Raw genomic sequence first — 27,925 nt, 5'->3', positions numbered from 1 at the left:
AAGCAACATTTAAATAACTGGCCTGTCACCAGCTCCACTCAAGGGAGGAAATGTACCTTTCCACAGAAATCAAGACCTCTTTATTTCAGACTAAATTTAGACTGTTGATTTATTTTGACAGGACTGCCTCACCAGTGGTTTTTTTTTTTCTTAGAGCCTTTTATCTGTTAGCCTGACTAACAGGGTTTCTGCTTCAAATTGTGGGCAGCGTGGAGACACTTTGCCTTCTCAAATTTAGTGACTTCAAAATTCACTATTACCTGCTCAAGCGCAAAAACGTGCTGATTAAAATAGTACTGGATTTGTTCATTGGCGATATTTATGCAGAGCTGCTCGAAAGAATTTCTCCGAAAGTTCTCGAATCCAAAAATATCCAAGATCCCCACATTCATACGATCGTCTGCACTACTGCATGAGAGAAAATAACAAGCTTTTAGGGGAGGAAACATTCATCTCAGGACAGTGAGCATCTACCTGCCTGCATGTTTGTCAGCTCATGTGCCGACTCATGGAAGGCAGCCTCCTGCCGCCTCTAAGGGGGAGACGGTTTGTGTCTTAAACCATGCGTTCCTTTAGTCTTTCAATAGTATTTCCAACGTTTTTCTTTTTTTTTTAAAGCAGTAGAATCTTTTAAAATCTTACAGAGAAGCTCCATATAGAAAGAGATGAAAGAGGAACCACTGAATGGGCTGGAGCTGCTGTCATTCTTCCACCTTCCCACCCACACAGCTGAACTGGAAGAACACTCTTCAGATTTCGATATTGTCAACTCTTCTACACTACAGAAACTACTAATGCTTAAAAGAGAAAAAGTAGTAGAGGTATTAGTAAGAATGATGTGAGATACTGTGCTTTACAACTTTTCGTGAAATGTCTCAGTTGATTCTAACGCAATACTATGAGGAGGGTATTAGCAGGCTCATTTTACAGATGCGAAAACTCGACTTAGAAGATGCAGCTGATTAAGCTGTAGAATTCTGATGTGAATACAGTTAGTCCCACTCCCAGCCAAGCCGGTTAAATACTACACTATGCTGGCTCTGTCAATAATGCCCCTTTCACGTATAAACACTTCTTGATCCCAGTGCAATTTTTCAAGCGGAAGGCCTGAGAGCTTTGCTAAAGAAAACCCAAGAGAGGCCCATACGCTTCCTCTTGCAAACTCTAAGAGACACTGAGGTTGATGACAGCTCTCCTGAGGCCTCTGCTCCTCGGCGGAACTTGCCATATGTTCTTGTCTGGCTGCAGGAGTGTATTGATGCGGTTTACAATCCAGCTGAAGAGCCTCCCATACAGGGCCTTGGACATGGCATCTCGGACATCCGCGGCCCTGTCAACAGTGTTGGCTCGGATGATGGTCTCTCCTCGGGTGACCACACAATGTGAAGTAAGGGCCTCCTGGAGCTCTTCGGGGCTGATGCAGAGAACAGAGGCAGCTGGAACAAAAGGTAAGGATGACACTGGAGAATGCAGTCCTCTATCCACCCATTCACTCAGCCAGCCTGTATTTATTCAACATCTATTATGTGCCAGGCTCTGTCCTCGACACTTCAAAGTCAAACAAGTGGGCACTACAGGTGGGGTCGGGGGGATCACTGCATAAATTACATAAGTGTTTAACCACTGTGCTGTACACCTGAAACCACTGTGCTGTTCAATAAAATAATATTGAATGTCAAAAACAAAGAAATAAAGACACCATCAGCATGTAAAAAAAATAGTCAAAGATAAACAAATCAGGTTCCTAATCCCAAGAAGCATCCAAACTGACACATTATCTCCCAAACTGTTCTGAAAGCTCTTCACAGGTGTTAGATGAAAAAAAAGTGGGCAGAGGTGGCGTTGATCAAGTAAGTTGAAGCAATTTCTGAAGACTATAGTCTCCTCTTAGAGAGTCGCTAAGCACATTAGTATATTAAAGACCCTAAAAAGTACTGCACTTTAACACAAAAGGTGATTGCTTTATTTAAATGAGGTGTGTTTTTGTTTTTAAACTCAGGCTGCTCATTCTTTCTGGTACCACTATTACCTGTTAAAGTAAAAATAAGTAGGTGCCTGCTTTCTCCCCTGCAAATGCTGGTTCTGTGTATTCACAGTGGGGTCCAAACTCTTGTATTATTTTCAAAAATTTGTAGACGATTTTTCAAAAGCTGCCTGTGTTGACAACCACTGCCCAAAGTTACCAGCCATGGAATTCTTTTCTGCAGAACATCTATTTGCTGCTCATGGAAAGAACATTGATGTTCTATAAGACATCGTTTGGGAAATACTGGGTAGTGAAAACACTCAGAACCAGGAACAGCTGCATTGCATTTTACAGAGTCTTGAAAAATTACCAAAGTGAAAGAAAGAGGCATCAAATAATTACCATTTTCCAAAGCTTCAGCATTGGGCACCTCACTTTTGTCAGTTTGATGCTGAGAGGAAATAGCTGCAAACTCAATGTTTCCAATATTCAAAATCCCAGCTAAAATTCTGTACACTGAGTGCACCTCCTGGAAAGGACATCAAGAATGATGTTTGAAGATAATTGCCAATCAAACCAATAAAGCAGCAGCACTGTGGTGAAAAGTTCTAATTGTCACCAAGCCCACCCTTCCGCTTTTCCTGGGCACACAACTTTCTTAACCTCCCTTGCAGTTAGGGGTGGCCATGTAACTAAATTCTTAACAAAGGAGCAAGCGGAAGGATGTGGACCACTTCTAGGCCTGGCCTATGGAAGTCAGCACGTCTCCTCCTTACTTTCTTCCCCATTATTGCTGGCGGGAGCTCCCGGCAAACCAGCTGCAACCAAGCCATTAATTAGGATGCCTGAGACCAATGATTGCATGGAATGGAGTTGCTCTGCAACTTGAACCACTTACCTTGGAATGCTAATATAAGAGAGAACTGATCTTCTTTGTTCTTTAAGCCACTTTTATCCATTTACCCTAACTAATACCGGCTCCCAAATTCGGGTATGGTTATTTCTTCAAAATAAGAGTAGAGATGTTTCCTTAGCCTCTTTTGTAGATGGTTTTTATGATATAGTTGGTAGGGCATTCTCTGATGGTTCACTACAACATTTTGAAGTTAAACGATGCAGTACCTAGTTATGAATGAGGTCAGGAAATATTTTGAAAGACTCACTACTGTGATACTGTGATATAATAAGAAATATATATTTGGTCTTTGTGGGGACAGAGCCAGGAGTGCAGTTTCCAGGCTCTCGGCCTCATGTAGAAAGGTGCTGGCTCAGTAGTAAATAGCCATCAACTGTGATTGGATGGCCATCAGCTGTGGCTAGTTGGCCGTCAGCTGTAACCAGTGAGCCATTGGCCACTAATATAACTGCCGTGGCTACGCTAGTAGAAAAATGGGGGCTAGCAAGAAGATGGTGGCTGAGCTAGCAAGAGTGGATTGCAGAGAGGCGAATGCCACCAGAGATAATATAGTGGCATGACTCCCGTATCTATGGCTTCCTGGGTGTTCCTTTTTGGCCTAGCCATATCCTGCGTTCTTATGTGGGGAGCAGGAGCGGAGACCCCACAGGCCACCCCACATGACAGCTGTGTTCTTGTGCAGGGAGCGGGAGCAGAGACCCTGCCTGATACCCAGCGCGACAAATGGCGCAGCGAGCAGGGTCCCCTGCATGACAGTCTTCATACCAATTTCTGGCACAAGAACTTCTAAAACCCATGACATTTTTCTGAGTGATAAGGGATGAGAGGAGTGTCGTTTGTAATTCATAATAAGCTCCTTTCAACCACTCCTGAATCTGGGTTAATGAGGTGACTCTTGGAGGGTGGGAGTGGGTTTCCAGAGAAAACAACCATGTGATTAAAAAGCTGGAACTTTTAGCCAAATCCTGGACCTCCAGGGAAGGGAGAAGGGCTGGAGATTGAGTCAATCGTCAACAGGCAATGATTTCTTCAGTCATGTCTGTAATGGAATCTCTATTAAAGCCCCTAACTGAGGTTCGGAGCAGTTCCGGGTTGGTGAACACAGGAAGGCAGTCAGAGGAAGTGGTGCCCCTCTCCCCATACCTTGCTCTAGGTATCTCTTCCATTTAGCTGTTCCTGAGTTGTATCCTTTATAATAAACCAATAATAGTAAGTAAACTGTTTTCTTGAGTTCTGTGAGTCCTTCGAGCAAATTATTGAACCAGAGGAGGGGTCTTGGGGACCCCAAATTTATAACCAGTCAGTCAGAAGTAGGAAAACTCCAGATCTTGTGATTGCTGTTTGAAGTCGGGCAGTCTTGTGGGACTGAGCCCTTAACTTGTGTAATCTGATGGTCACTCCAGGTTGACACCATCAGAGTTGAATTGAATTGTAGGATAATTGGTTGGTGTGGGGGCAAAAAACTCCACACATTTGGTGTCAGAAGTGTTGATACAGGAGAGTTAGCATATCCCTAAGGCAGGGAGGTCCCTGGTGGAATAAACAAAGACAGTCGTATCCTAAAACTTCAGGTTTTGAAATCACTCCTTCGCTCCAGGACATAATGAAACAAGGCCTTGAGGTTAATCATAAAATTCATTTTGGCCTGACAAATGGAGCAGATCTGATAGATAAAGAGTGGGTTTATTTGCTAGTTCCTTTAGGATGAGCAAGCAGAACAAACCTGGTAGACATATTTCATTAGAAAGCGCCAGTTCCCTTCTCCAAAAAGCTCCCCTTCCCCAAGCAGACAAGGGAAGGTATGAAAGTAAGAGCTTTTGCCTCAGTCATGGAGCACCCCCATTTGGGACCCCCTCCCGCTTGGGAGCTGCAACCTTTTCTCCTGCCTCTAATAAACGATCCTCTTTTTAAAACTTTTTGCCTCTCCCTGGATCATGTTTCCATTCTTCGGCTTCACAAGACACGATCCCGGCCCACACTCAGAAACTGCTAGCAGATCCAACATCACCTACATCAGTGTTTTGAGTAAAAACAATTCAGATAATCTAAAGTGCTATTTTTATATTGAAGTTGAATGCATCAATAGTATTAATGGTGAAAAATAAAACATATTTAGTTATTTAAACATTTGGCATTTCTTGTAGGTGAGATGATGAAATATATATAGGAAATTTCTGCATCTTATGCTTATAGATAAAATACTTCCACCAAGAATACTCAGGTGGGGAACTTGATTTAGTACCATACACAGCAGCAAACTAATAGAAACTGTCTTTAGACCATTGATAAAGCACTGTCCCCAAATTAAGTCTTCCTGTAAACATTACTCAGTAAAGCCAAAAAACTGAACACAGACTGTAATAGTGACATCTGCTGGATACCTGATAATGCTACAAAGACAAATGAGCATTTAAAGTGGGCTCCTAAACTGGGCTCCTATTATAGATATTGTTCTTCAAACTTCTAACTCAAAGGCAGGATGTCATGTTTCTGACGTCAAGAATCACTGTTTTAATCACACAACTTAAGAGTGGCTAAGCAGAACACCGACCAAATGAGTTTTCTGAGACTAGCCTGGATTTAACATGACAGCCCCTCATTACCTTGATCAATACAATGTGACTCTTTCAGAATGCAACCAGCGAGCAACGTCCCAGGGAGGCAGACACAGAGAGTAAAACAGACAGCAGTGTTTTCTGGATCTGTTATTTCTATACCCAGTTATCTCAAGAGATTATCTAAAACTCTTAGTACATTCAGAAAAAAAAGTATTTCCTCTAATCAAAACACACACACAGAGGTACACACATACACACACACACACACGTAGCACAGTACAAGCCAAGAAACCTCCCAAAATAAGGCTTCCAGGCATTTCACCACTGAGGTGATCATCCCCAAAGGAATGGTAGTTTTCACCCCGTTGCTCCTCTGGCAATATCCTCTTCACCACAATGCTCAGATATTTCCTCTTTTAAAGAGGAAAACTACCTATGACCTTCAGCAAAAACTTTGGTGTTCGCTATGTGAATGATTGAGATTAATGGCAGGTTGGGTCTCCTTCCTCAGAGATGGAAAATTAAGCAGGGGTATCTAGGTTCACCTCATTAAGGAGGTATTAGCCTTAGGGAGCTCCCTATGCTACATTTCCAGGCTATTCCACTTGACTCCTTTAGTCCTACTCTTGGGGTGGTTAGTTCTTCCTTTCTGGCCTAGGAACCTACATCCACTCCTGTGTTCAGGTCAAAACATCACCCATATACAGTCATGGTAGAGTTTGATCAGTAGTATGTCCATCTGTAGGATTACTCCTTTCTCCCCAATACTTAATCAGATGTCTCTTCTCTTCTCCCCACAGCCAGCCCGGGGAGGGTTTTTCACCTTCCTCTCCTGGCGCATTTTCTCTTACCCCATTTCCAGCTATGGAGCCTTTCCTGGCAACCCTGCCTTTCTTATAGAATCTTGCTATGCTGCTCTACCTTTTTATTTCTTACCAGTTTCAAACTTTCTAAGTGATAAAATTGAATCACCTCACTCAGGACAGAATATTATCAAGAAGACAAATGACTCTTTCAGCTGGGTTTCCCAATTCAATGTTGATGAGTATAAATTCAGTTTCATCACCAAGCAGCAAAAGTGGGGAAAACAGTATTTCTCCATAAAGCCCCATGCAGGATGTATGCTCTTTGTTTCTCTCTCTCTTTTCTCTCTCTCAGAAGACACTCCTTTCACTGATGTACTAAATATTTTCTCAGTAAAGTTGAGGCTAAGTGAAAAGTTGAGAACTTTGGTTTTCCTCTGTTAGATGGAAGCCAATTTAAGGAAATCGCCCCAGTCTTGTCCACAGGCATCTCATGGTAGTTGTTTCTCTGGTACCTCCGTAGAGATGTATTTGACCTTTCTGTCTCTCTTTACCTTGTTTCTTTTTTATAAGTCTAGTTTTTCAACAATTCTGCCCTAAGCACTGCAATAGACTCAGCTGAAGGGACTTCTCCCTTACAGGATCTATTCCAATGCCTTTACTAAGTTCCATTTTCATAGGCTCACAATATTTGTATCTTAAAAGTCAATGGTTGGTCTTAAAAAAAGTTTTTCGGTATCTCAATTATACATCAATAAAGTGGTTTAAAAATGTCAATGGTGAGTCCTATTGTCTGTCATTAAGACACTGGAAATCCTCAAGACCCCCAATTTACATTTTACCATATTACCCTCAGTCTTTCTTTAGCAGTACTCTCCCAATTCATAATCAATTTCAAAGAAGAAAAAAATATTGCCCTAATATCAAAACGTTCTACCTAACTTCTTTATCAAGGGATCTGCAGTCAATGTCCAATCTTGACCACCACATAATCTGACCAAAAAGCTTTCATGTAGTATTAAGTATAAACACACCTAAAACTCTATTTAATATGTTACCGTGTTTCCCCGAAAATAAGACGTAGCTGGACAATCAGCTCTAATGCGTTTTTTTGGAGCAAAAATTAATATAAGATCCGGTCTTATTTTACTACAATATAAGACCCGGTCTTATAAAATATAAGACTGGGTCTCATATTAATTTTTGCTCCAAAAGATGCATTAGAGCTAATTGTCTAGTTAGGTCTTATTTTCAGAGAAACAGGGTATGATAATCCATATACCAGCAAGACAAGCATAATAGTGAACAAAAATAGTATGGTTTGACTCCAAAATAGGAGTTGAAAAGTACCGATCTTCATAATAAGGCTTTACGTGTAACCCCCTCCAGCCCATAAAAGAAACCGTTATTGTTATTGGAAGAATCCTTCTATGAGGGAAGTTTCTTCACAATAAACTCAGGGTCAAGTGTTCTTTCAGATACGTTTGGCTGGTGTCCCAAAATTAAAATTCATGATCCTGAGTCCTCGCTAAGGTTTGCTACTCATAATTTTGCTGTAAGGGTTTGGGAAAAAACAGAAGGGATTCCTGCAGGGAGCTAGTGACATTATAAGAAAGGACAGGGACCATAATTTTATTAAATTGACCAGTTCATTTAAACTAGAAATGTCCCTCAGAACAACTTAAGAAAATGTCCTGTTATACCAGCTATTTGGTGACATTCAAGTGACTCTTTCTGAATTTAGTCAAACTACTATGAATTTACAAACACAGAGTGAACTGAATTAATTCAGCAAAACACATTGTCTGTAAGAGATATAGACAAAGATACAATCAAAGAATTTAGGGTCAGAGAGAGAAGATCCAGTCTCTTCCTTCCATTTCCAAGGTTACTAACTGATATAAGTTAATTTCCAGTATAAATTAATATGGGACATGGTGAACATACACACATATACATATAATTACATTCTGGTTATTCATCTAGCCCAGCCACAAATTAAGAATGTTTATCACCTTTTACATTTCTTTCTTTCAATATTATTCATGTAGTCATTCACTCATTTCTACTGTATTTTTCCCCCACAGGGATTAGGATGGCTTACTTCAAGAATATATAGTATATTTAATTTACTTTGTTTATAACTTCATCTTAAAACAGCATCTGTTTTATCATCAATTGCAGTACATTTCTGTTATTAGAACTATTATATACTTTCATTTAGAGCTAGGACCAATTTCTTCACAGTATTCTATAATCATCACTGTACTCATTGAAAGCAAAATATTATTAACCCTATGGCTGACTTCTCTACTATTCCTACTATTCCTCTGCCCTTTTAAGGAACTATGCCCCTAAACACTTTGGCATGACCCAGATGACTTTAAATGGCTCTAACTGCTATCTCTACCATGCATCTTTAATAACAACCAGCTCTATAAATTAATAACTATAAAGGTCCTTTGATAATGCTGGAACCTGTTTAACTGTTCTCCTTTAAGGAGCAAAGAGAAATATATTTCTATTTTTATCTGACCTTTGGGATTTTCCACTGTCTGTCAGTTTAAAGTCTGTAGGAGGCCAACAGAGGAAATTAACAGCTAGCTAGAAAGAAGAAAGGTATTATTATTACGACTAAAAGCAACCATATTAGAGAGGGAAGGGTTGGCCAAACTCATTGGACTATAAAAGTAATCTTTTATCCAGAGTAGCTGTCCCAGGGTAGCTCAAGTGTCTTGTAATTTAATCCCTTAAGATTTAACACTCTCACCTACCTCCTAATCATTCACCTCCTTTGCTGGAAAAGCAAAAGAATCTGTATATTTTGCAAAATTGATGGCATGAAGCCCAGAAACTATGACATAAATGTGTCACAGAATAATATTTGAGAGCTTAGGGTTATAAATATTTTCTGTCACCCCTGGCATATATTTAATAGAGACAGCCTGTATCTAGTATGATAAGGATAGTACAGTACTTAGAGCTATATAGTTAATAATGTGCAACTGTGTATATGGAGAAGGAAGTGACTGCAAGAAAGTTGAAAAGATTTCATTTGTCTTGGTGCTCAAAGAACTACTTGCATAAATATATTTCTATGGCTTATGTGTAACCTATGTATTCCTGCACTCCTATTACATAATTCACTTTAATGGTTGGAGCAATTCCAACTCAGAAAATGGCAGTATTATTTTGGTGTTTGTTATCACAGCTGTAGTGAATTAATGACAATGACAATTCATAGACACATGGCGCTTAAATAGTACTTCTGCTTGAATGTTCACCAGCACATCCTGTTAAAATGCAGATTCTGAGTCAGCTGTTCTTGGCTGGACAGGAGAGTATGCATTTCTAACAAGCGCTCAGGTGATGATAATGTTTCTGGTTCCTTGGGTCACACTTTGAGTAGCGAGATCTTATAAGGTGACCAGGGTGGCATTTGAAAAGCAAGTATCCTGTCCCAAGTTAGAACATTCATGTTTTCGCTCACTCTGATCCAAGAATATTAACACTTGAGTTTTTTCTCTCCTGACAATCACTTACCTTGTTAGTGAACCCTATAATCCTGAAACAATGCTGAATTGCTTCAAATTGTCTTCTGTAAGACTCATTGGAAGTTATGTCATGCATCACCCTTCCAGTGTCATCAGCTATGTACCTAAATGGAGTATGACAAACAGAATTAGTGTTGACTTGGCATCACACCTCAAACACCAGGGCACCACCGGGCTCCTTCTTTGCAAGGGCATTCCCTTGTGTTCCACTGCTGTGGAATAATGGTGCACATTGCTGAGGAGAATGGCTGCAGTGGAGTTTAGAACTTTCTAGAAAATGCAAATAGTGACATGTCGTCCTTGCCATCTCATCCTTTCAGCTAAAGAGATTATGAGTGCCCAGTTAGGAAAACAGCTCTATTTATTTCAGCTAAAATCCCCAACACTTACCTAGGAGGTTTTTCCTCAGGAAGTCTGAACTCAGAAAGTTTCTTTTGTTGATAAAGACCAGCATAAATATAGTAAAATATGTGAAAATTTTTCTCTCCCCTGGAAAAAAAAAGGGAGAAGGGGTACGTTATTAAAAACATATTCTGGGCTTCCACACTCCAGGTAATTTATACCATTTCCTATCTGTGCAATATATAGTTCTGTAGCAAAGTTGAATTTTCAGGCAACTAAATATGCTACATCCCAATTACAGAATAGTAATAGTCATAGGATTAGTACAGTAATTGTCACAATGTCACATTATTAAACACACTTATGTTTACTCTACATAAAAGGTTTTAGAGAATGGAATATGTACAGGTAACAGCTCAGGTTACACATGTTCAGAGATCTTTCTATTTCAGCCCAAATGACTATGCATCTGTGCCATATGCTTTCTGTTCACAGCCCATGTTGCTTCAGAGACAGTAATATACGAGCAGCTTAGAGAGATCAGGAAAACTCCCTCCTTTACTGGAGCCCCAGACAGGAAGCAGCTCACCAGTTGTACAGCAAATTAGGGAGTAGAATTAGTCCTGAACTGAGGTCTCCACTCTCTCAAACTTGTATTCTTTCAAAATGGCGTGCATCGGTCCCCCTTGTCTCCTGCTGCCCACCTCTTTCAGGGTCCTTTCAGATAGGTGCTACCTCTAAGTGTGGTCTATGGACTGTTGCTGGCTTATGACAAGATAAGGAACTGGAAAGTACGTGTCTAGACATCTGATAGCAAGTGACAATGCCATGACATCTAAGAGTATGATAAGTTCTCTGATAATTCATTGCAATTATGTTTTATGAAGGTATTAGTGAACTAAATGTTTTTTAAAAACTAGTTTGTCAGCAAAGAGTTTGAAAAGTCCTGCTCTAGATTCCTTTCTTTCCTCTAGAGGACAGTCTCTTCTGTTGATGCCCCAGAAATTTGGTATATCCTCACCTTGGCCAACTTAGCTCTATGGAAAGAAATCTTTTCTTCCTTCTCCTGTGCCTATTTATGACATGGTTCCCACTCTTTTCTTCAGCCTCTCCTGGATATCCTAGTCTTCCTGGGGTTGTTTATCCTGTCAAAGCTCTTCTCGTGCATTCTTGTTTCTGCCCTGTATTCTAGATGCTTCTACTTGCCATTTCACACTCATTTGTTCACTCAACTTACAAATTTATTGAGTGCCAATCATGGCAGGCACTGCACCAGGTGCAAGGGCTATAGGACTCAGAGGCTTCATGCTCCCTGGAGCTTCCCTTCCAGAGATGGAGTTAGATAAATTAACCAGGATTCTTGTGATGAGGACTTTGAAAGAAACAAACAAGGGGCTGAGATGAAGAATAACATTGGGGGATAAGGGTTACTTGTGTCAAGTCAGAGGAAGAACTCTCCAAGGAAGTAACACTTAAGTCAAACTTTGAAGCATGAGAAGGGGTCTGGAAGCAACTACAGAGAAAAGGGGAAAAGCATTCCAAAAAGAGGGAGCAGCATATACACAGTGGTTCTAAATGTGATACCCACGCAGAACCAAACAAATTCTAGTGAGAAGGGGGTGGGCAGGTAGGCAGGGCCAGCTCTCAGAAGGACTTGTTAGGTTATAATATGGATTTTGTTGATTAAGCAATTAGAATTCTTTGAAGTGTTTTAAACTGGAGCCAGGGTGCACAGTTAAGTGTGTGGCATGATTTGTGTTGAGAAAAGTACACTCTAGCTGCAGGATAAAGACTAGATTATAAGAAGCCAAGATGGATGCAGGGAGACTAATTAGGAGGTCTAGATGAAAAATCGAGTGGCTTGGACAGGCTAATGACAGTGATGGTAGAGAACAAGAGTAAACTTAAACATATATTTTGCAGGAACAATTAAAAGAACATCCTCATAGAATAAATGAGGGTGGGGAGGAAAAGGAACCTGGAATCTGCCTCCCAGGTTTCTAACTTGTGGCACCATTCACTGAGACAGGAAAACCCGTATAGGGCTTTATGAGCTGGTATACCTAATATGAATGTCACTTATTCTTTAACCTCTGGTAAATATGCAGGCTTTGGCTCACCTTTCTTAGTCTTATCTTTCTACAGTTTTTTGTTTTGTTGTTTTATTTTGTTTTGTTTCCTGGCAGATAACTCTAGTTCTCAAGTCCTCTATGCTTTGCCTATTGACATCCATTCCTAGCATAATTGCAACTCGATTTTCATCTTTGTACCTATCAGGATTGGCTTGGTTTTGTTGCAGTAACAAACATCCCAAGACCTCAGTGGCTAAACTTAACAAAGACTTACTTCTTGCTCAGAGTACATCCATTGAGAGCCCGTGGGGCGGGGGGTGGGGGGGCAGGACAGGGGAAGGGGTGGGGGAGTGCGCTGTGCTCATGGTAGTCACTCATGGAGCATCCACCTCTTGCACTCGGCCAGGGCTCTGGAGGGTCTTTCCTTTAAATGCTCACTTGCCAGAACTGGTCATATGACCACATACAGCCACAGGGTACTAAAAAGGGGAAACCTACTATGAGCCCAGAAGAGGACAGAGCCAGAAAGTTCAGGTGAATACAACCTGCAAAAGACCCATCTTCTCCTCATTCAATGTCTTCAGTCTATTAGTGCTATCATATTGACTAAATTTAATAATAATAATTAGATACTTATTATGTTTCAGATTTACATTTGATATATCATATACATTTCATTTAATTCTCATCACAGCCCTGTGAGGTCAGCTTTAGTGTGCCCCTTTTGCACATGAGGAAAGTAAGGTAAAAGGATATTTACATGAATAAACACTCAATAAGTGACAAAGCTGTGATTGGAATTCTCCTCAATTACCTATATAAAAGACCACTTCACATTTGAACACAGAAAACTGCAGCTTCCAATCTGTCAGAGGTAGCTCCCTAAACTTTAAAATCACCCTAATTTGGGGAGAAAGAACTGAGGGGCCTCATACAAATTAATCAAGAGGCCACAGGGACGCTAAAACGACTCTCACTCTATCCTTTTGTTCATTTGCTTAATTTTCTTCATGTCAGTCCCTGTTTTGTGAGAAAACGGCAAGTGCATGATAGAAGAAGATGCCCGGGGTCTTCGCCCACAACAAGCCCTGTGGATCCTTCCTTGCCCAATATCCCTCGGGTTCGTCTACGCCTGTCCATCTCCGTCCCCACTGTTACCACCTTGGCCAATAATCTCTCACACGCATTTGGCAACAGCATCCTAACAGTCTCAACACAGTACTGATCCTCCAGTCCACTCACCCCACGGAAGCCAGAACAATCATTTCCAAATGCCAAGTTGGGTTTTGTGACTTCCCTTCTTGAAAATGTAAAATGGCTGCTTATTGCCTTTAGAATAAGGGTCAGAAAGATAACAGCCTTTACAATAAGGTTCTTCTGCCCGCTTCCAGAGCCCTCCATGGTCTGCTCTCAGTCTTATCTGCCCCTCGCCCTCCCCACTCCTTCCCTACCTGTTGGCTAACTAATTCCTAGTGATCCTCAGGTCTCAGACTAAATGTCTCACACTCAGGGATCCCCTTTCTTCCTGGACTAGGTTAGGTGCCCTTCCTTCTTCTGTTTTATCTTCACAGCACCTTACATTGCTTCCTGGTACTTATCACAATTGTTTTGCTTTCAAGTTTGTTTGTTAGTTTAATGTCTGTGACCTTCCCCCAGTCCTCCCCCAGCCCCCATCCACTCTAAGCTCCATGAATACTGAGACCTTGTCAATTCTGTTTACTCTTGCAACCTCAGAAGGGAACACAGTACTGGCCTACAGTAAGAATTCCATATATAATTGCTGAATAATGCATGAATGGAGCTATATTTCTGAAGAAGCCTGGTGTACAGCAATAGCAATAAAAATAGGAAGAGTGACTAACTCTTTCATAACATGTACCATACCAGGCACCTTTTAAAGGAATTTTGTATAAATAAACTCATCAATCCTCACAGCAAACCCATGAGGTAGGCTCTAGTAGCATCTCCACTTCACAGATGAGGCACAGAGAGGTTAAGTGACATACCCAAGGTCATACAGTAAATATCAGAGCCAACACTTGAACCCAGAGCAGCCCATGCTATTGATCACTATTGTCATACTGTTCTTCTTAAAACAAAACATTTTTTTCCTCTCTCTAGTCCAGGGGAAAAAATTAACATGTAGAATATTCTCAGTGCTTTTGTAAAAGACAAGTTCAATTTTAAGGGACCTAATGGTTTTTGTTTTGTTGTGTTTTTTTTAAGTATCTGCAATGTTGTTAAATTCTACCTGGTATAATAACCAACTCAGGAGAAATGAGCATACACATCCCAAAGTACTTCCACCCCAGCTCTTTGTTCTCTGCTTGTAAACATCTTTTAGGTTACAAGTCAAACTTATCCTTTACTTAAATAATTCCCTGTTCCTGGGGAAATGGGGGGTAGAGGTAGGGGGAGTCATCCTAGTTATCAGGATGCTGAAAACAAGAGTGAAAATGGAGCAATTAAAATTCCCAAAGCCTCCTGGTCTATTCTGCAGAGCAAAACCAGAGTGATAAAATAGGTACCTACACTGCCTGTTTTATAACTCTGGACTTTTCAAGGAGATATTCAGAGATTCTTGCCCCCATCACAGCTCCGGTTGGTGTAAACATCATTTCCAGATACTTTCCAAAACGGCTGGAATTGTCATTAATGGCAGTGCATGCATTTCCAAAGGCTTCCACCAGGGAGTTGACCTGCAGAATCTTCTCTCTCAAGGTCTGATTACTGGCCTGTGCCGAACACAGAACAGTTACAAGAAGCCTCCAGAAACATTCATCTAGCATATTTGCCAGGCACCCCTCCCTGCCTACAGAATTCACATTATCCTTTTGGGATGAACTCCATTTGGGGAAATTAGCATTAACCACCAGCATTGTTTTCTCAGATAAGCAACTCCCCAGTGCACAGGCATCAGATGAGGCTGGATTAGGTCATCAGTTTTTATGTCCACCCACATTTCACTTAAAATCTTTGACAGATGAAATGCCGAAACAATTTAGAAAGAATTTTAAGTAGAGGGATCCTGTAACTCTTCTTAGTCATCCATTATAATATTCATAAGCCTCATCTGTAAACAATATTCCTTAAGTTCTTTCTTAGTCTCATAATACACTGATTCTGAGTATGTATAAGTAACTGGTAGACCATTTTTAAAATCATTCCTTCAATGTCCACTTCACCGAGCTGAAAATTTTCATTTCTCTCAACTTTTGCTCAACAATTTCTATTTTGCAATTCTTTAATCACCTTGGTGGCTCTCCTTGACACTATTCCAAATGTTTAATCATTTTTACTACTCAATGGCTAAATGTTTCTATTACATTAAAAACATAAAAGATTAATTACTAATAATCTAGTAAATTCGTGCTGGCATTATTTTCCTCACCACGTGAAAGAAAGATGGAATGCTGTCAGGAGGCAAGCATAATACAGATGGAATGTTTTTATGTAAGCCCTGAAAAACTCCAATACTTCCATCATCTGTAAAATATGCAACTACTCTGCAGAAACTTCTAGGCACAATACACCAATACATAAAGCAAGAGTCAATACCTTTGCTAAGAAAGTCAAATGCTGAACAATCAGGTGGGCACTTTCTGTCTTCCCAGAGCCACTTTCTCCGCTGATGACAATGCACTGACACAGAAAATGGAGTGTCAGTGAAGAATTCATAGCACAGTAAACACCCTGTGTGTTCAGCTATGGTTTTCATATAACATCCACCACTGTACACCTTAATTTTTTACTCAGCAACATATCTTAGGAATTTTCCTTTTCAGGACATTGAGAGCTTCTCCAGCCTTTTCATAGCTGCCTGTTGTTCCACTGCGTAGACGAACTGTTGAGTTTTTTACCTTTTGTTATTGTAAACACTATTACAATGAATAACTCTATACATAGGTCATTGTATTTATATGTAGGTTCATTTGTTGAATAAATTCCTAGACATGGGGTTGTTGCAGCAAAAGGTAAATACATTTGTATATTCGGTAGATAGTACCAAACTGCTTTCCTAAGGACTGTAGCAATGTATGAAAATGTCTGTTCTCCTATAGCTTCACCAAACAGAGTATGTCGGACTTTTGACAATCTGATAGGCAAAAAACGATATCTCAATGTAGTTGTAATTTGCAATTTTAAAATTGTGAGTGAGGTTAAGCATCTTTTCATATGTTTATGGTCATATTTTCTGTTTCTGTGACCAGTCCACATCCTTTGCCTATTTTTTTTGGTGTTTTTTATATTTTTTTATCATTTGTTTCTAGGAGCTCTTATGTATAAAGAAGATTAGTGGTTACAGTATAATAAAAACAAACATATTTGGTCTTTGTCTCTGGTTCCTGGCACAGATCTCCTAAAACCCTCAGAATTTCCTGAATGTTAGGAGTTAACAGAAACCTCTTTTGTTATTCGCAATCAAGTCCCTTTCAGCCAAACCTAACGGCTGACCAAGTGGTTCAAGGTGGGGCCCAGATATTTTCAGGATGGGGGCTGGTCACCAGAAAGACCAAACACATGCATGATTAGAGGTTGGGAACTTTCAGCCCCACCATCCCAATTTCTGAGGAGGAGAGAGGGGCTAGGGACTGATTGAGTCATAAAAACTCTTGAACAACAAGATTCAGAGAGCTTCCAATGTGAACACGTTGGGGTGCTGGGGGAGGGCCGTACCCAGAGAAGGCAGGGAAGCTCTGTACCACCTGTCTTCCTTGTATCTTGCCCTCTGCTTCTTTTTCATTTGGTTGTTCCTGAATTGTATCTTTTATAACAAACCAGTAAATATGAGTAAAGTGTTTTCCTGAGTTTTGTAAATTGTTCTAGTGAATTATCAAACCTGAAGGAGGTGTGGCAATCCCTGAATTTGTAGTCAGCCAGGCAAAGGGTGGGTAATCAGGGCATCCCATTCACAGCTGGCATCTGAAGTGGGGACAGCCTTGGGGGACTGAGCCCTGAACCTGTGAAGTCTGTGTTCACTCAGAATTGAATGAGACTGAATTTTTGGACATCCAGTTGGTGGTGAAGAATCAGAGAATTGGTTGGTGTTGGAAAAGACAGACCACTTGCAATCAGAAGTGGTATCAGAAAAAAGACAACACGGTAGGGCAACTTCTAAATTGAGAAACATATATCTCTCTCCATTTGCTTGTTCTCTATGAGATCTATGGATACTTCACAAGCCTCTGGGAAAGGTAAGAATTTGGAGAAGCCAAGTTTCTAACCTACAGCAAATCCATGTACTTCATTTTGTAACTTGCACTGTTGTAATTTCAACGATTCCTCAACAAACCCAAAGCAGGGGCTTCACAGACCTCAGGAAATATACATATAATAATTCTCTCATAAAATTTCCTCACCAAGTCACACTATTTCCATTTTACACAGAATAAAGACACAAAGGAAAACATACGTATTGAAAATAAAAGAAGAGTCAAATGTTGGATATATCACCACTGTGAATTGGAGATCCAGAAAGTTAAAATAGAATGGGTTAGCTTTGTGTTTGACTAGCACTGAGGATAAGATTTGTTCAGTCTTTACCCAATCTATCACAATTTCTCAGCAGCTGAACAGGGTGGTGAATGACCACTGTCAACTGAGGAGCAGTATTTCATGTAAAAAGGACTGGACCATGAAAATTTTGAGACCTTAATAGAAAGGAATTTAATTTGTCATTCTAGCTATTTTTATTACAACCATTGCCATGTAATCAGGTTTGTGTTAGCTCTATTTCTCATATTCATATTAGAAACATCCTTGTTACATTTTATCAGGGAAAATGAGTGATCTTGATGGGAAAGTTTCACATTTCTTGAAAAGAGTTTTATGTTCTCCTGCTACTCTGGCTTTATCACTCTTCCTTTTCCACTGGGCTACTATTTCATTTCCTATTTCCTTGAATCAGCACCAGCAACCAGAATGGCAGGTTTTCAGGAAGACTTAAGAGCTTCAGAGGAAGACAGAACACACCCTGTGTGACTTGGGAGAAAAGGAAGGTGGGTTCTTACCTGGTCTTTGCTAAAAGTAACCATGCATTGGTAGGCAGCATCTGCTGACGCAAATATGTGGGGAGGATTTGAGGCGCGTTTTACCCCATGATAAAGTCTGGAAAACTAAAGGAAAAAACAATTAATTTAAAGGACCCTTCTAAATGCTCCACTGGATCTCCTACTGCTTTAGTACCTATTGCCCATGAAACCAAGGCTTTGTCACTTAGGAGAACTGTAGTATCAGGAAGGCTGTAGAGCACAGGCTCTGGAATGTACAGTCCTGAGTTCAAATCCCAGTTCCTCACTTACTGGCTTCATGAACTCATGCAAGGGAGTGAACTTCACTATGCTGTCTCCTCATGTGCCAAATAGGCTTAATAATAAACAGCACTTGTGTTACAGGGTTGTGAGAGGTAAACGAGGTAACTCAGTGCCTGGTATGTAGTAAGCACTAAATGAATATTAGTTATCTTTGTTACATCTTGCTTTAAAAAATTATCCCTCAAATGTAAGAATTCCATCTATGTTGCATACTATCTGCAGTTTCGGGTATATAACCCTCAGGTGACTTAATTTTATTCTCACTTTTTCCTTCTTTTCATTTTCCCTTGTGATTTTTAATTTCCTATTAAGAAGCAACATGCTCTTAAAGCATCTTACCTGTGGAGAGTATATGCTCAGATTCTGGAAGGGGTTCAAGGCAATTAAGATGTCTCCAACATATGTGTAAATCAGCAAGTCCACATAACGCTTCTGCAACTGATGAATAATTGTATCCTAAGAACAGGATAAATGGCATTGAGAATAAGTATTATTTCCAATCAAGGGAGGCGTTCTAAACAAACAAACAAACAAACAAACAAAAAACAAACATATTCTTACAAGACTATTTCCCTCTAAAAGATACAAGTAGTTAATTTAAATCATATAGTGACCTTAATAATCTTAAATGCAGATATTTGCCTTGAAAGAAGAAAAAATGGGAATATGATGAAAGAATTAGGCCCACTTGGGACTTGCTAAAAGACACTGACTATCCAGCACAGGTTTTATCTGTTAGTATGAAAAACTTATCTCAACCAATGAAAATGTTCTATTAGAATTTGATTTAGTAGGTTATTGCTATTGATAAAATACAGACAAAAATAGTAACTTCATTTCTCAAATCGTTGCACTTAAAATTTATGTGGTGAGAATATAGAACTGGACACTTTTATATTATACTTTAGTGATTCATGCATTTCAGTTAAGGGTCCCCAGAGTTAGAATCAGGAGAAGCAGGTCCAGTGCAATTAACAGCTCTATTAAACATGCATTTTTAAAAATGAGGATTATCACAGTTTTCAAATTTAGAATTCAAGCTATATTAATTTCGCCATTTCCCTAAATGAAGCTGCTCTTTATGAAGAACAAACAACTATCTTAATTTAAGGGTTGGGGTTAAGTTGCACTTTTCTTTAAACAGGAAATAATTTTAACCTGATACACTTTTTCCTTCTTTTTTCCTTCTATAATGTGAAGGGCTTTATTGGAAAAACCTAAATCCTTTCTCTTTATCATTTAGGACACTTGGGGGAATATAAAAGAACACAACACAGGATGTCACAGCAACCAAATGCTCTCTGAGCTTCAGCAAGGCTATACAAATTTTCAAGTGATTTAGCAGAATATGGTCTACAACAGAAAGGTCAGACCATTCACATGAAACAAATGTCATCAGTGAGAACTGTCTACCAAAAATTTAGTACCTCGTCCAGAACTTCTAGATTGACCAAATCATCCTCCAGGCAGTATTTTTCAGCATCTTCCACATGATAGGGTCTTCTGGTATGCATCCTTTCACGTCTAGAAGTTTATCCAGAAAATATTAGCACTAAGACAGTAAATAATGTAGCAGAAAGTAGGCAATGAGAATGACTCATGCAGTCTTATCACATGACATGGTCAGAGACTTCAGAGTAAGGGACAGGGAGAGCAAGTCTAGTTCAGTTCCCTAAGCTCTTTCCCTGTCACTGCAGGGCTCCCAGAGATAAGGTGAGTTCTAGAGTTCAAGCCTTTTGTCCTATCACAGTAGGAAGCATTACCAAATGGGTGCATCTAATGCTTTTATATGTGTATGCTTTTTTTAAATGCCAATCACATCACTTCCACACATTCTGTTCAGTGTCAGGCAAATAGTTCTCACTGGGTACTTAACTTGAAGTCCCCTCATGCTATCCACCAGTACCACCCCCAGCTTTCTGAGAAATTTTTAAAACTACAGAAAACTTCAGAGAATAATAAAGCAAATACGACTAAATCAATAAATGCAACATTTTATCTTATTTGTTTATTTGAAATCTCTTTGTGACCCATGTTCCATCCCACTTCCCTTTCCTGACAAACCACTATTTGGTGGGTATCTCTCCAGTCTATTTTTAAATAGTAATCATGCACATATGAGGTCTGACAATTAAGTTTGCAAATTCATCCTAGAAAAAGTGCTACATACTTCACTATGGTCACCTTAGAAGTACTCCCCTCGGGAAGCTATGCACCGATGCCAGTGCATAGTCCACCCTTCAAAGCAATTTGGAACTCTTTTTCTGGAATGGCCATCAGAGCTGTCGTCATATTACCCTTGATGTCCTGAATGTCATCAAAATGTCTTCCTTTCAATATTTCCTTTATCTCCGGGTAAAGAAAGAAGTCATTGGGGGCCAGATCAGATGAGTTGGGAGAGTGTTCCAATACAGTTATTTGTTTACTGGCTAAAAACTCCCTCACAGACAGTGCCGTGTGAGCTGGTTGTGATGCAAGAGCCATGAATTGCTGGCAAAAAGTTCAGGTTCAGTTTTCGTCTAACTTTTTCATGCAGCATTTTCAGCACTTCCAAATAGTAAATTTGGTTAACTGTTTGTCCAGTTGGTACAAATTATAATGAATAATCCCTCTGATATCAAAAATGGTTAGCAATATCATTTTGACTCTTGATTTGGACTGATGGAACTTTTTGGTCGTGGAGAATTGGCTGACTTCCATTGTGCACTTTGACACTTTGTTTCAGGGTCATATTAGTACACTAATGCTTCATCACCAGTGATAACACAGCCCAAAACATCATCTTGCCTCTCCAAAAGGTCTTGGCAAACTTTGACTCTCTTCTGCTTTTGTTCATTGGTGAGCTCCTTCAGGACCATTTTTGCACACACCTTTTTCATGCCAAGATTTTCAGTTCAGTTTTTCCTAACTGTTTCTCTATCAATGTTTACTTGGTCTGCTATGCTTCTCACAGTCAGCTGACAATTTTGACACACAATTCAAAGAACTTTTGCAATGTTTTCATCAGTTCTGCTTGTTACTGACCTCTCTTTATCAGTGACGTGCTTTCTCCCCTCAGAAAAACGTTTAATCCATTTGTACACAGCCATTTTCTTTCATGGCATTATCCCCATAAACTTGGACTAATATGTCCCTGACTTCATGTCCACTCTTGCCAAGTTTAACAAGAAGTTTAATGTTTGTTCGTTGCTCTAATTCAAGCTCAGACATTCTTGCGACAGCACACAAAAACACACGACAATAATGAACGCCATTCAGCAAGACACCACCACACGTTGACATGAACACAGCTGTGAGACACTGATAGACCAAGGTTATGAACCCTTACCAAGCTATTTGTACAGTGCTGCCAATGTAAGTGCGTGGTGGCAAGTTCGCGAACTTAATAGACCTCATATATGTAACCATGAACAATAATGAACAATATACAGGTTCTGTATGTTTAATTATAAAAATGATATCATACAGGTTTCTTCTGAAAACCTGCCTTTTTCCATTCAACATTATTATTTCCTCTCTCTCTCTCTGTCTCTCTCTCTATATATACATATATATACACACACACATATATATAGATATTAACAGATATAGATCTATATATGTCAGTATTTCAAGTATTTCAGTCACTCACTTTAATTACGCAGTAATATTACATCACATAAATATGTGCCAATTTATTTACCTAGCCCTATGTTGGTCAACATTTAAGCTGAGAAGTGTCATTTTTTTTTGCTATTAGAAACAAATAGCAAACAAATCTTCATGTGCATCCCCTTGTGTACATATGTGAGATTTTCTCTTGGGGGGTGTTGTTCACTAGGCATTTAAAAAAAACTTGGTTGTTAATCAATACCAGTCCCCTTTGGGATACTAAAATATAGATCTTAAAAGTATAACATTAATTCAAGGTCAAAGTAGGCCTTCTCACAACTCCCTTCATAAACTTATCTCTATGCAATGAGGTATAGGGAAAGCACTGGCCTAGAAGTTAAGCGCTCTGGGTCTCAGTTTCAGGCTTGTAAGTAATGTGATATGGGCCACTCAACAAATCCCTTAACAGTCAGCATGTCAGTTTTCTTCATATATAAAAAGAATCGCTCATGGCTGGTCTATCTATCTTACAAGTGGCTGTGAGAGCAAGTGTAGTCATAGACATAAAAATGCAAAAGGGTTGAAAAAATGTGCCAAGTACTAGTCTTACATCCTTGTCAAAATTTAGAATCAACCATTTGCACAACTCCAAACATTATTCAGAATAACGTTAACTAAACAAAACCACATGTGAAGTGTCCTCCCAGGTGCTATAAATTCATCATTAGAGAAGTATCATTGCATGGATCTTCCCTATCACCTTCTAGACCCACCATCATCATAGCTTTAAAGGATACAGATCTATCTTGCCAGGTCCCAGAAGCTGGCTTTACTAAACATTTTGCTGTAAGTGCCATGTAGGAGTCGTGACATCCTGATGTACATTCTATCCCTCGCTACACACATTTCACAAAAGTAGGTAAAAAGAAAGAATCAAACTCAATGGCTCTACATATAGCACAATGGCAATGGGCAATGAAAACATTGACTTTTTTCTTAATGTCTGTTACTGTAAATGTTATTTCTCAATTCTCATCACTGGTAGATTTGAAGAAGGGGTATTTGAAGCATGGTATTAGTCATCTCCAGTGCTAGAATCAGTTTGGCTGCTAATTCATATAAAGGTCCAAAGTAGATGAAGCTTAGCTTTACTTAATGAAATCAAATTTAGAGCATAAGCATTTTTTTAAATTATAAAACAGAATGGTTTATTCATCTGTGTTCTAACATATTAGTGATGCTAAAGAGAAATCAGATTGGTTTGAAATACAGATTTTTACTAAAACTCAGAGCTGCTGCCTGCTTCTATCTAACCAGTTTGCTAAATAAAACAGCAGGAGGTGCGTATTTCTGGCCAAATCCTCTTTACTTAAAACCTAAGCACTTTTCCCCTTGACGTTCATCATAAAACAAAATAATGCAACACATTTTAAATAAATGATTAAATTCTCATCATATTAAATTCAGCTAGTTTATCTCCTTCCTAAATTTATATCTTGCAACTGTATGAAATAAGCCATGTTAGAGTTTATTTTACACATCTTTTGACAAAGAAATCGGGAATTAAAAAAATCATCCAGAGCTCTGGTTCCAGTCAAGATGGAATAAGCAGTCTCCTCACTAAGTACCTAGGACAGAACGCATGGGAATCGGAGAAGTAAATGGTACCAGGAAGACTGGAGAAATCAGAATTCAAAATCAGAATTCAAGATACCCCTGAGTCAATGGCGAATTTCCCAAGGATATTTTTCTCCCTTCCCCCCCCCCCGCCCCAAGGAACTCCTGGCTTGGATTTAAAGGCAGCCTGAACTGCACACAGGGATGTGAGACTTCATGCTAGATGACATTTTTACAGCCAACTAAAAATGGAAGCACTGACAAATCCTCATTGGCAATATCACAAATGAATCAACTCTAGTAGAAACTTGTGACTTTCAGTATGAACGTGTACAAAACAATATCTCCAGGATCAAAATGGTTATCTTCTGAACCCTGCTGCAGATTGCCTGTATGCCAATCTCACAGATTTAGCCTCCAGGAATCGTGCAGATGCTGCCTGCAAATCTGATTCTCATAGAAAATGTTCAATAATATTTTATAAACAACAAACAACTTTTAAAAGGTTTTACCTGCTGTTATTAGCAGTGTATGACCTCATCCCAGGCAATCAAATTCCTTAAAACTATTTGCTCCCAAAATTGAAACCAGCAATTTAGAAGTTAATGTAGATGCAAGATATTTCCACTCTGATAAACACTTCATTTTCTCAACCAATGAAAAAAAAATGATCTGCTAGCCCTATCTCTGCCTTCCCCAACCAACGTTTTTCTGAAACCGATTCCTGCTTCATTTTCCTGTTTTGGCTTTGAGATTTGAAGGGTCTAGTGAAGAGAAAAAACTTATTTATTCCAATTTTTATGTTTTTTATTTACATTATCCTAGACTTATAAAAAGTGTTATGTTGTTTTACATTTATCTATTTTAGTTTAAATTAATCAAAATAAATTTGGTTTAAAATTTTTACAGTTTTTTTGAGTTAAATGATTTGTTGTCACTACTAGCAACTACCAACTTAAATTTCCTTTAAATTTACATGCTCCATCTAGTGCCTTACTTGAGAATAGCATCTATTATCAATTTTTGTTGAAGTCCTTGTTTAATGTGAAAATTACAGATTTCCGACTAAAAGGTACTTGATTGAATATTCCAAAGTTTTCCTCTAAACTTTGGAGAGAAAGTTTAGAGAGAAAGTTAAACGGATAGACAAACAGTAAAAGGCATCCTATTAAATCAAGAGTATATGGTAAGGGATTATAGTTTTAATGACTCAGAAGACATTTTCAAATTCTAGCAAAGTCCATATTGCTTTTTGCTAGATTTCTTATTTGTTTTTATGAGACTCTAAGTATGTTGTCTGTCAAGCCTGGCTTTCCAGGCAAATGGAGCTTTGGGGGGTTAAAGCTTAGAGGGAAAGAAACTCAAAGCGTAGCTTGGACTAGTTCCTGGAGTTTGGGGTTGGTGTGGTGGGGGTGGTGTGCAGGGTTGACCTTAGGCTTCAGGGATCAGGAAAAGGAGGACCTGGTGTTGAGTCCCTGGCTCAAGTAAAGTAGGAACGAGGGCAAGTCTCCAACATCAAGTCCAAGGAAATGAGTGGAGAGTAACAACTGGGTCTGAAGAGTCGGTGACACAGAGCCAGAGGCAGAAGATGGGAGTTCCCCGAAGGACAACAGTGGGCACAGATGAGGTAGAGAATGGGGGGACTCTTTGAAATGTCTTAAGCCCAGCCCATGAGTGGGAAAGGAACAGTAGAGGTCACCAAACTGGTTTAGAAACTGGGGTAACTTTTCTCACGGAAAAAATTCCTGAAGCGTTGTTGCCTTCACTAATCTCTATACCATATTAGGATTAAAACCACTTCTGCGTGAGGGCTCTTTCATACCTCATCACTGGGCCTGCAGACTTCTTTGCTGGAGCTGTTGGCCCTATGCATGATGCTGACAAATATTATATATGACAAGGAGAAAACTTGAAGATGTCATAAATTAAGTTACAGCAGGCTGGATGGTGGAAGGAAGAGAAAAGAGACATTAATAAATTAACAATCGCAGGCCAAAACCAACTAAGACTGATAACATTCCGGAATGTGTGTTGAAACTTTGAATGTGTGTTGAAACTTTGAATTAACCTCCAGGTGGCTATTTCCACAATTACTTAGACAGAATACACCAAGCACTACTGCGTCTTGCTTATCGTGCATGAACTTTCCTGACTGCTGCCCACAACCAATCCTAAAGAGCAAAAACTTCTTCCTTACAGACTATGCACCTATCCTAGAACTAGCCCCACTTAACCTTCTCCCACCCCCTTTATCTATAGCCAATAGAAATGCTTTTAAAACAACTTATATCTTTCTTGCCCAAACTCATTTATAAAAGAGCTTGTCAATGCCAGGATGGCAGACATGTCGTCTTCTCCATCTAGTCAGCTGCTGGTGGCTTACACTGCATGCCCCAGGACCTGGTCCTTTTTCTGGCTAGCAATAAACCCTTTTCTTTTAGAAAAGCTTTCAGCCATGAAAGTTTTGTGTTTAACATATATTTTGTCCAAAAGTGACTCCTTAATCCCTTAGCCTCTTCCTGTCTGTCAACTATCCCTGTGGAAGCACAGTCTTCCATGTAGGTCCATCAAAACAGGGCTGCAGGACCTTCATGCAGGTGTGGCAGGACACATTTGTCCCTTTACCCCCAACTATGATGAAGAACAAAGCACTAGAAGAGGCCCTCTAAATCATAACTCAAGGATGGGAAGGAACCAAAATCTTTAAGCCGAATAAGTACAGGGGATATGCTGGTGAGAAGTTAAATTCTGCACTGAGAAATGCCTGAGCATCTTTTATAGTTACCCTGTGTCAGGACCAGTGTGCAGGCCACTGATAACTCCATTCCTCCACACTCAGGATCAGAGCCCTCCTCTCCATCCAGGAGTGGAACTGGAAGGAGTGAAGAATGACTTATACAGATTCTAAATACAAAAGGAAGTAAAATCTGTTTGGGGGTGAGAAAAAAAAAGGGTAGAGAGAGAGTAAGGGAGAGTGTCCAGGCTTAAAGGTAGTGGTCCTCAAGACTCTAAAACAAAGGCTTCTATGGCCATGGACAGAGCTCGGGGACAAGTTGACAAGTTGTATAGATTAGTGGTGATCCCGTATAGTAAGGACAATGTTATTCAAAATTGGGGATAGAGTACTATTAGTGCAACAAAGTCAGTGGTGTTGAATACTTCTTCCAAATCATTATTTCCATTTCAGAATACCCTTTGATAACAGAGTTGATGAAGCTTTTATTTGACTATAACTATGTAATCATTAACCTAGAGTTCAAAAACAATGGCAGACCATCTAGGTGTGACACCATTCTACTGAGTCAAATATAGATGGAAATACTACCTAGATAACTTTAACTACATGAGCTCTATTTTGACCTGGAACTTAAGCTCATGTCTCTCAAACAAACATCACAATACATAGATTTAAAAAATAGAAGAATTATTTGGGTGGAAATCAATATAGCATCTCCTGTTTTTTTCATCTAAGCATGGTTTTGGCCAGAATTCCACTAAATTATCATCTTATCATCAGTATATTAGACAGTATTTGATACACCTTCCTTCTCTAGGCAGCAAGAATCAATGACAACAGCAGAAAGTTACAAACTTTTATGAATGTTTATTCAGTTACAGACAGATATAAATATAGATAGCAGATACTAATTATAACAGGACGTGAACTTATTTCTTGTCTGTTAGGAGGACAGGAGGATCTTTAACCTAAGTGTCAAGTATCTTCAGCACTTGACGAAGTAATCATTCAGAAGTCATTCATTGACCCAGGAGCCCAGTATCCCATCAGTGTATGTAATATGGGGTGCGTGTGTGTGCACATGCGTACATGTATTCAGGTAATAGAGGAAGTGAGTGAGCAAGGCTTACTGGGAAAAGCTCAGTAGATAAACAGTGAGAAATCTGTTCTTGAAGGTCACTGCTGCAGGTTAAAAAGGAATCAGAAAAGCTGAGATTATTGTTTTAATCAGCCTCAGGCACATTGCAAGGGTAGAACCAAAATCCATTCAACAGAGCAGAAAACAATCAGCAACTTAATTCTTCTAAGAAGAAATATTTAGAGTAGACCCTTGGCACTTAAGGGTGTAACATTTGCGGTTTCAGCTAGTCCCAAGTCACCTGTAGAGGAATGACAGGCGGGCTCCTGTAATTTTCCTGAGGCCTGCAGTTGAGTACATGATGGGAGGTTGGAAAC

The 27,925-nt window shown here is 39.5% G+C and overlaps 1 protein-coding gene across 1 annotated transcript in view; it reads right to left on the bottom strand.

Moving 5' to 3' along the window:
• The window catches only part of MYO3B (myosin IIIB), a 461,719-nt gene that overhangs the window by 217,947 nt on the left and 215,847 nt on the right, over positions 1-27,925 (bottom strand). Inside the window, exons 10-19 of the mRNA XM_074337823.1 lie at positions 19,953-20,049; positions 18,865-18,981; positions 18,223-18,327; positions 15,770-15,853; positions 14,744-14,946; positions 10,188-10,286; positions 9,787-9,901; positions 2,369-2,495; positions 1,226-1,436; positions 261-408 (exon numbers count right to left, since the gene is read on the bottom strand). Coding sequence (XP_074193924.1) covers positions 261-408; positions 1,226-1,436; positions 2,369-2,495; positions 9,787-9,901; positions 10,188-10,286; positions 14,744-14,946; positions 15,770-15,853; positions 18,223-18,327; positions 18,865-18,981; positions 19,953-20,049 — 1,306 coding nt within the window. The remainder of the gene's footprint in view (positions 1-260; positions 409-1,225; positions 1,437-2,368; positions 2,496-9,786; positions 9,902-10,187; positions 10,287-14,743; positions 14,947-15,769; positions 15,854-18,222; positions 18,328-18,864; positions 18,982-19,952; positions 20,050-27,925) is intronic.

Source organism: Rhinolophus sinicus, linkage group LG01 (assembly GCF_036562045.2).
Source record: "Rhinolophus sinicus isolate RSC01 linkage group LG01, ASM3656204v1, whole genome shotgun sequence".
Lineage (NCBI taxonomy): Eukaryota > Metazoa > Chordata > Mammalia > Chiroptera > Rhinolophidae > Rhinolophus > Rhinolophus sinicus.
This window is presented reverse-complemented; position numbering and strand designations above follow the sequence as displayed.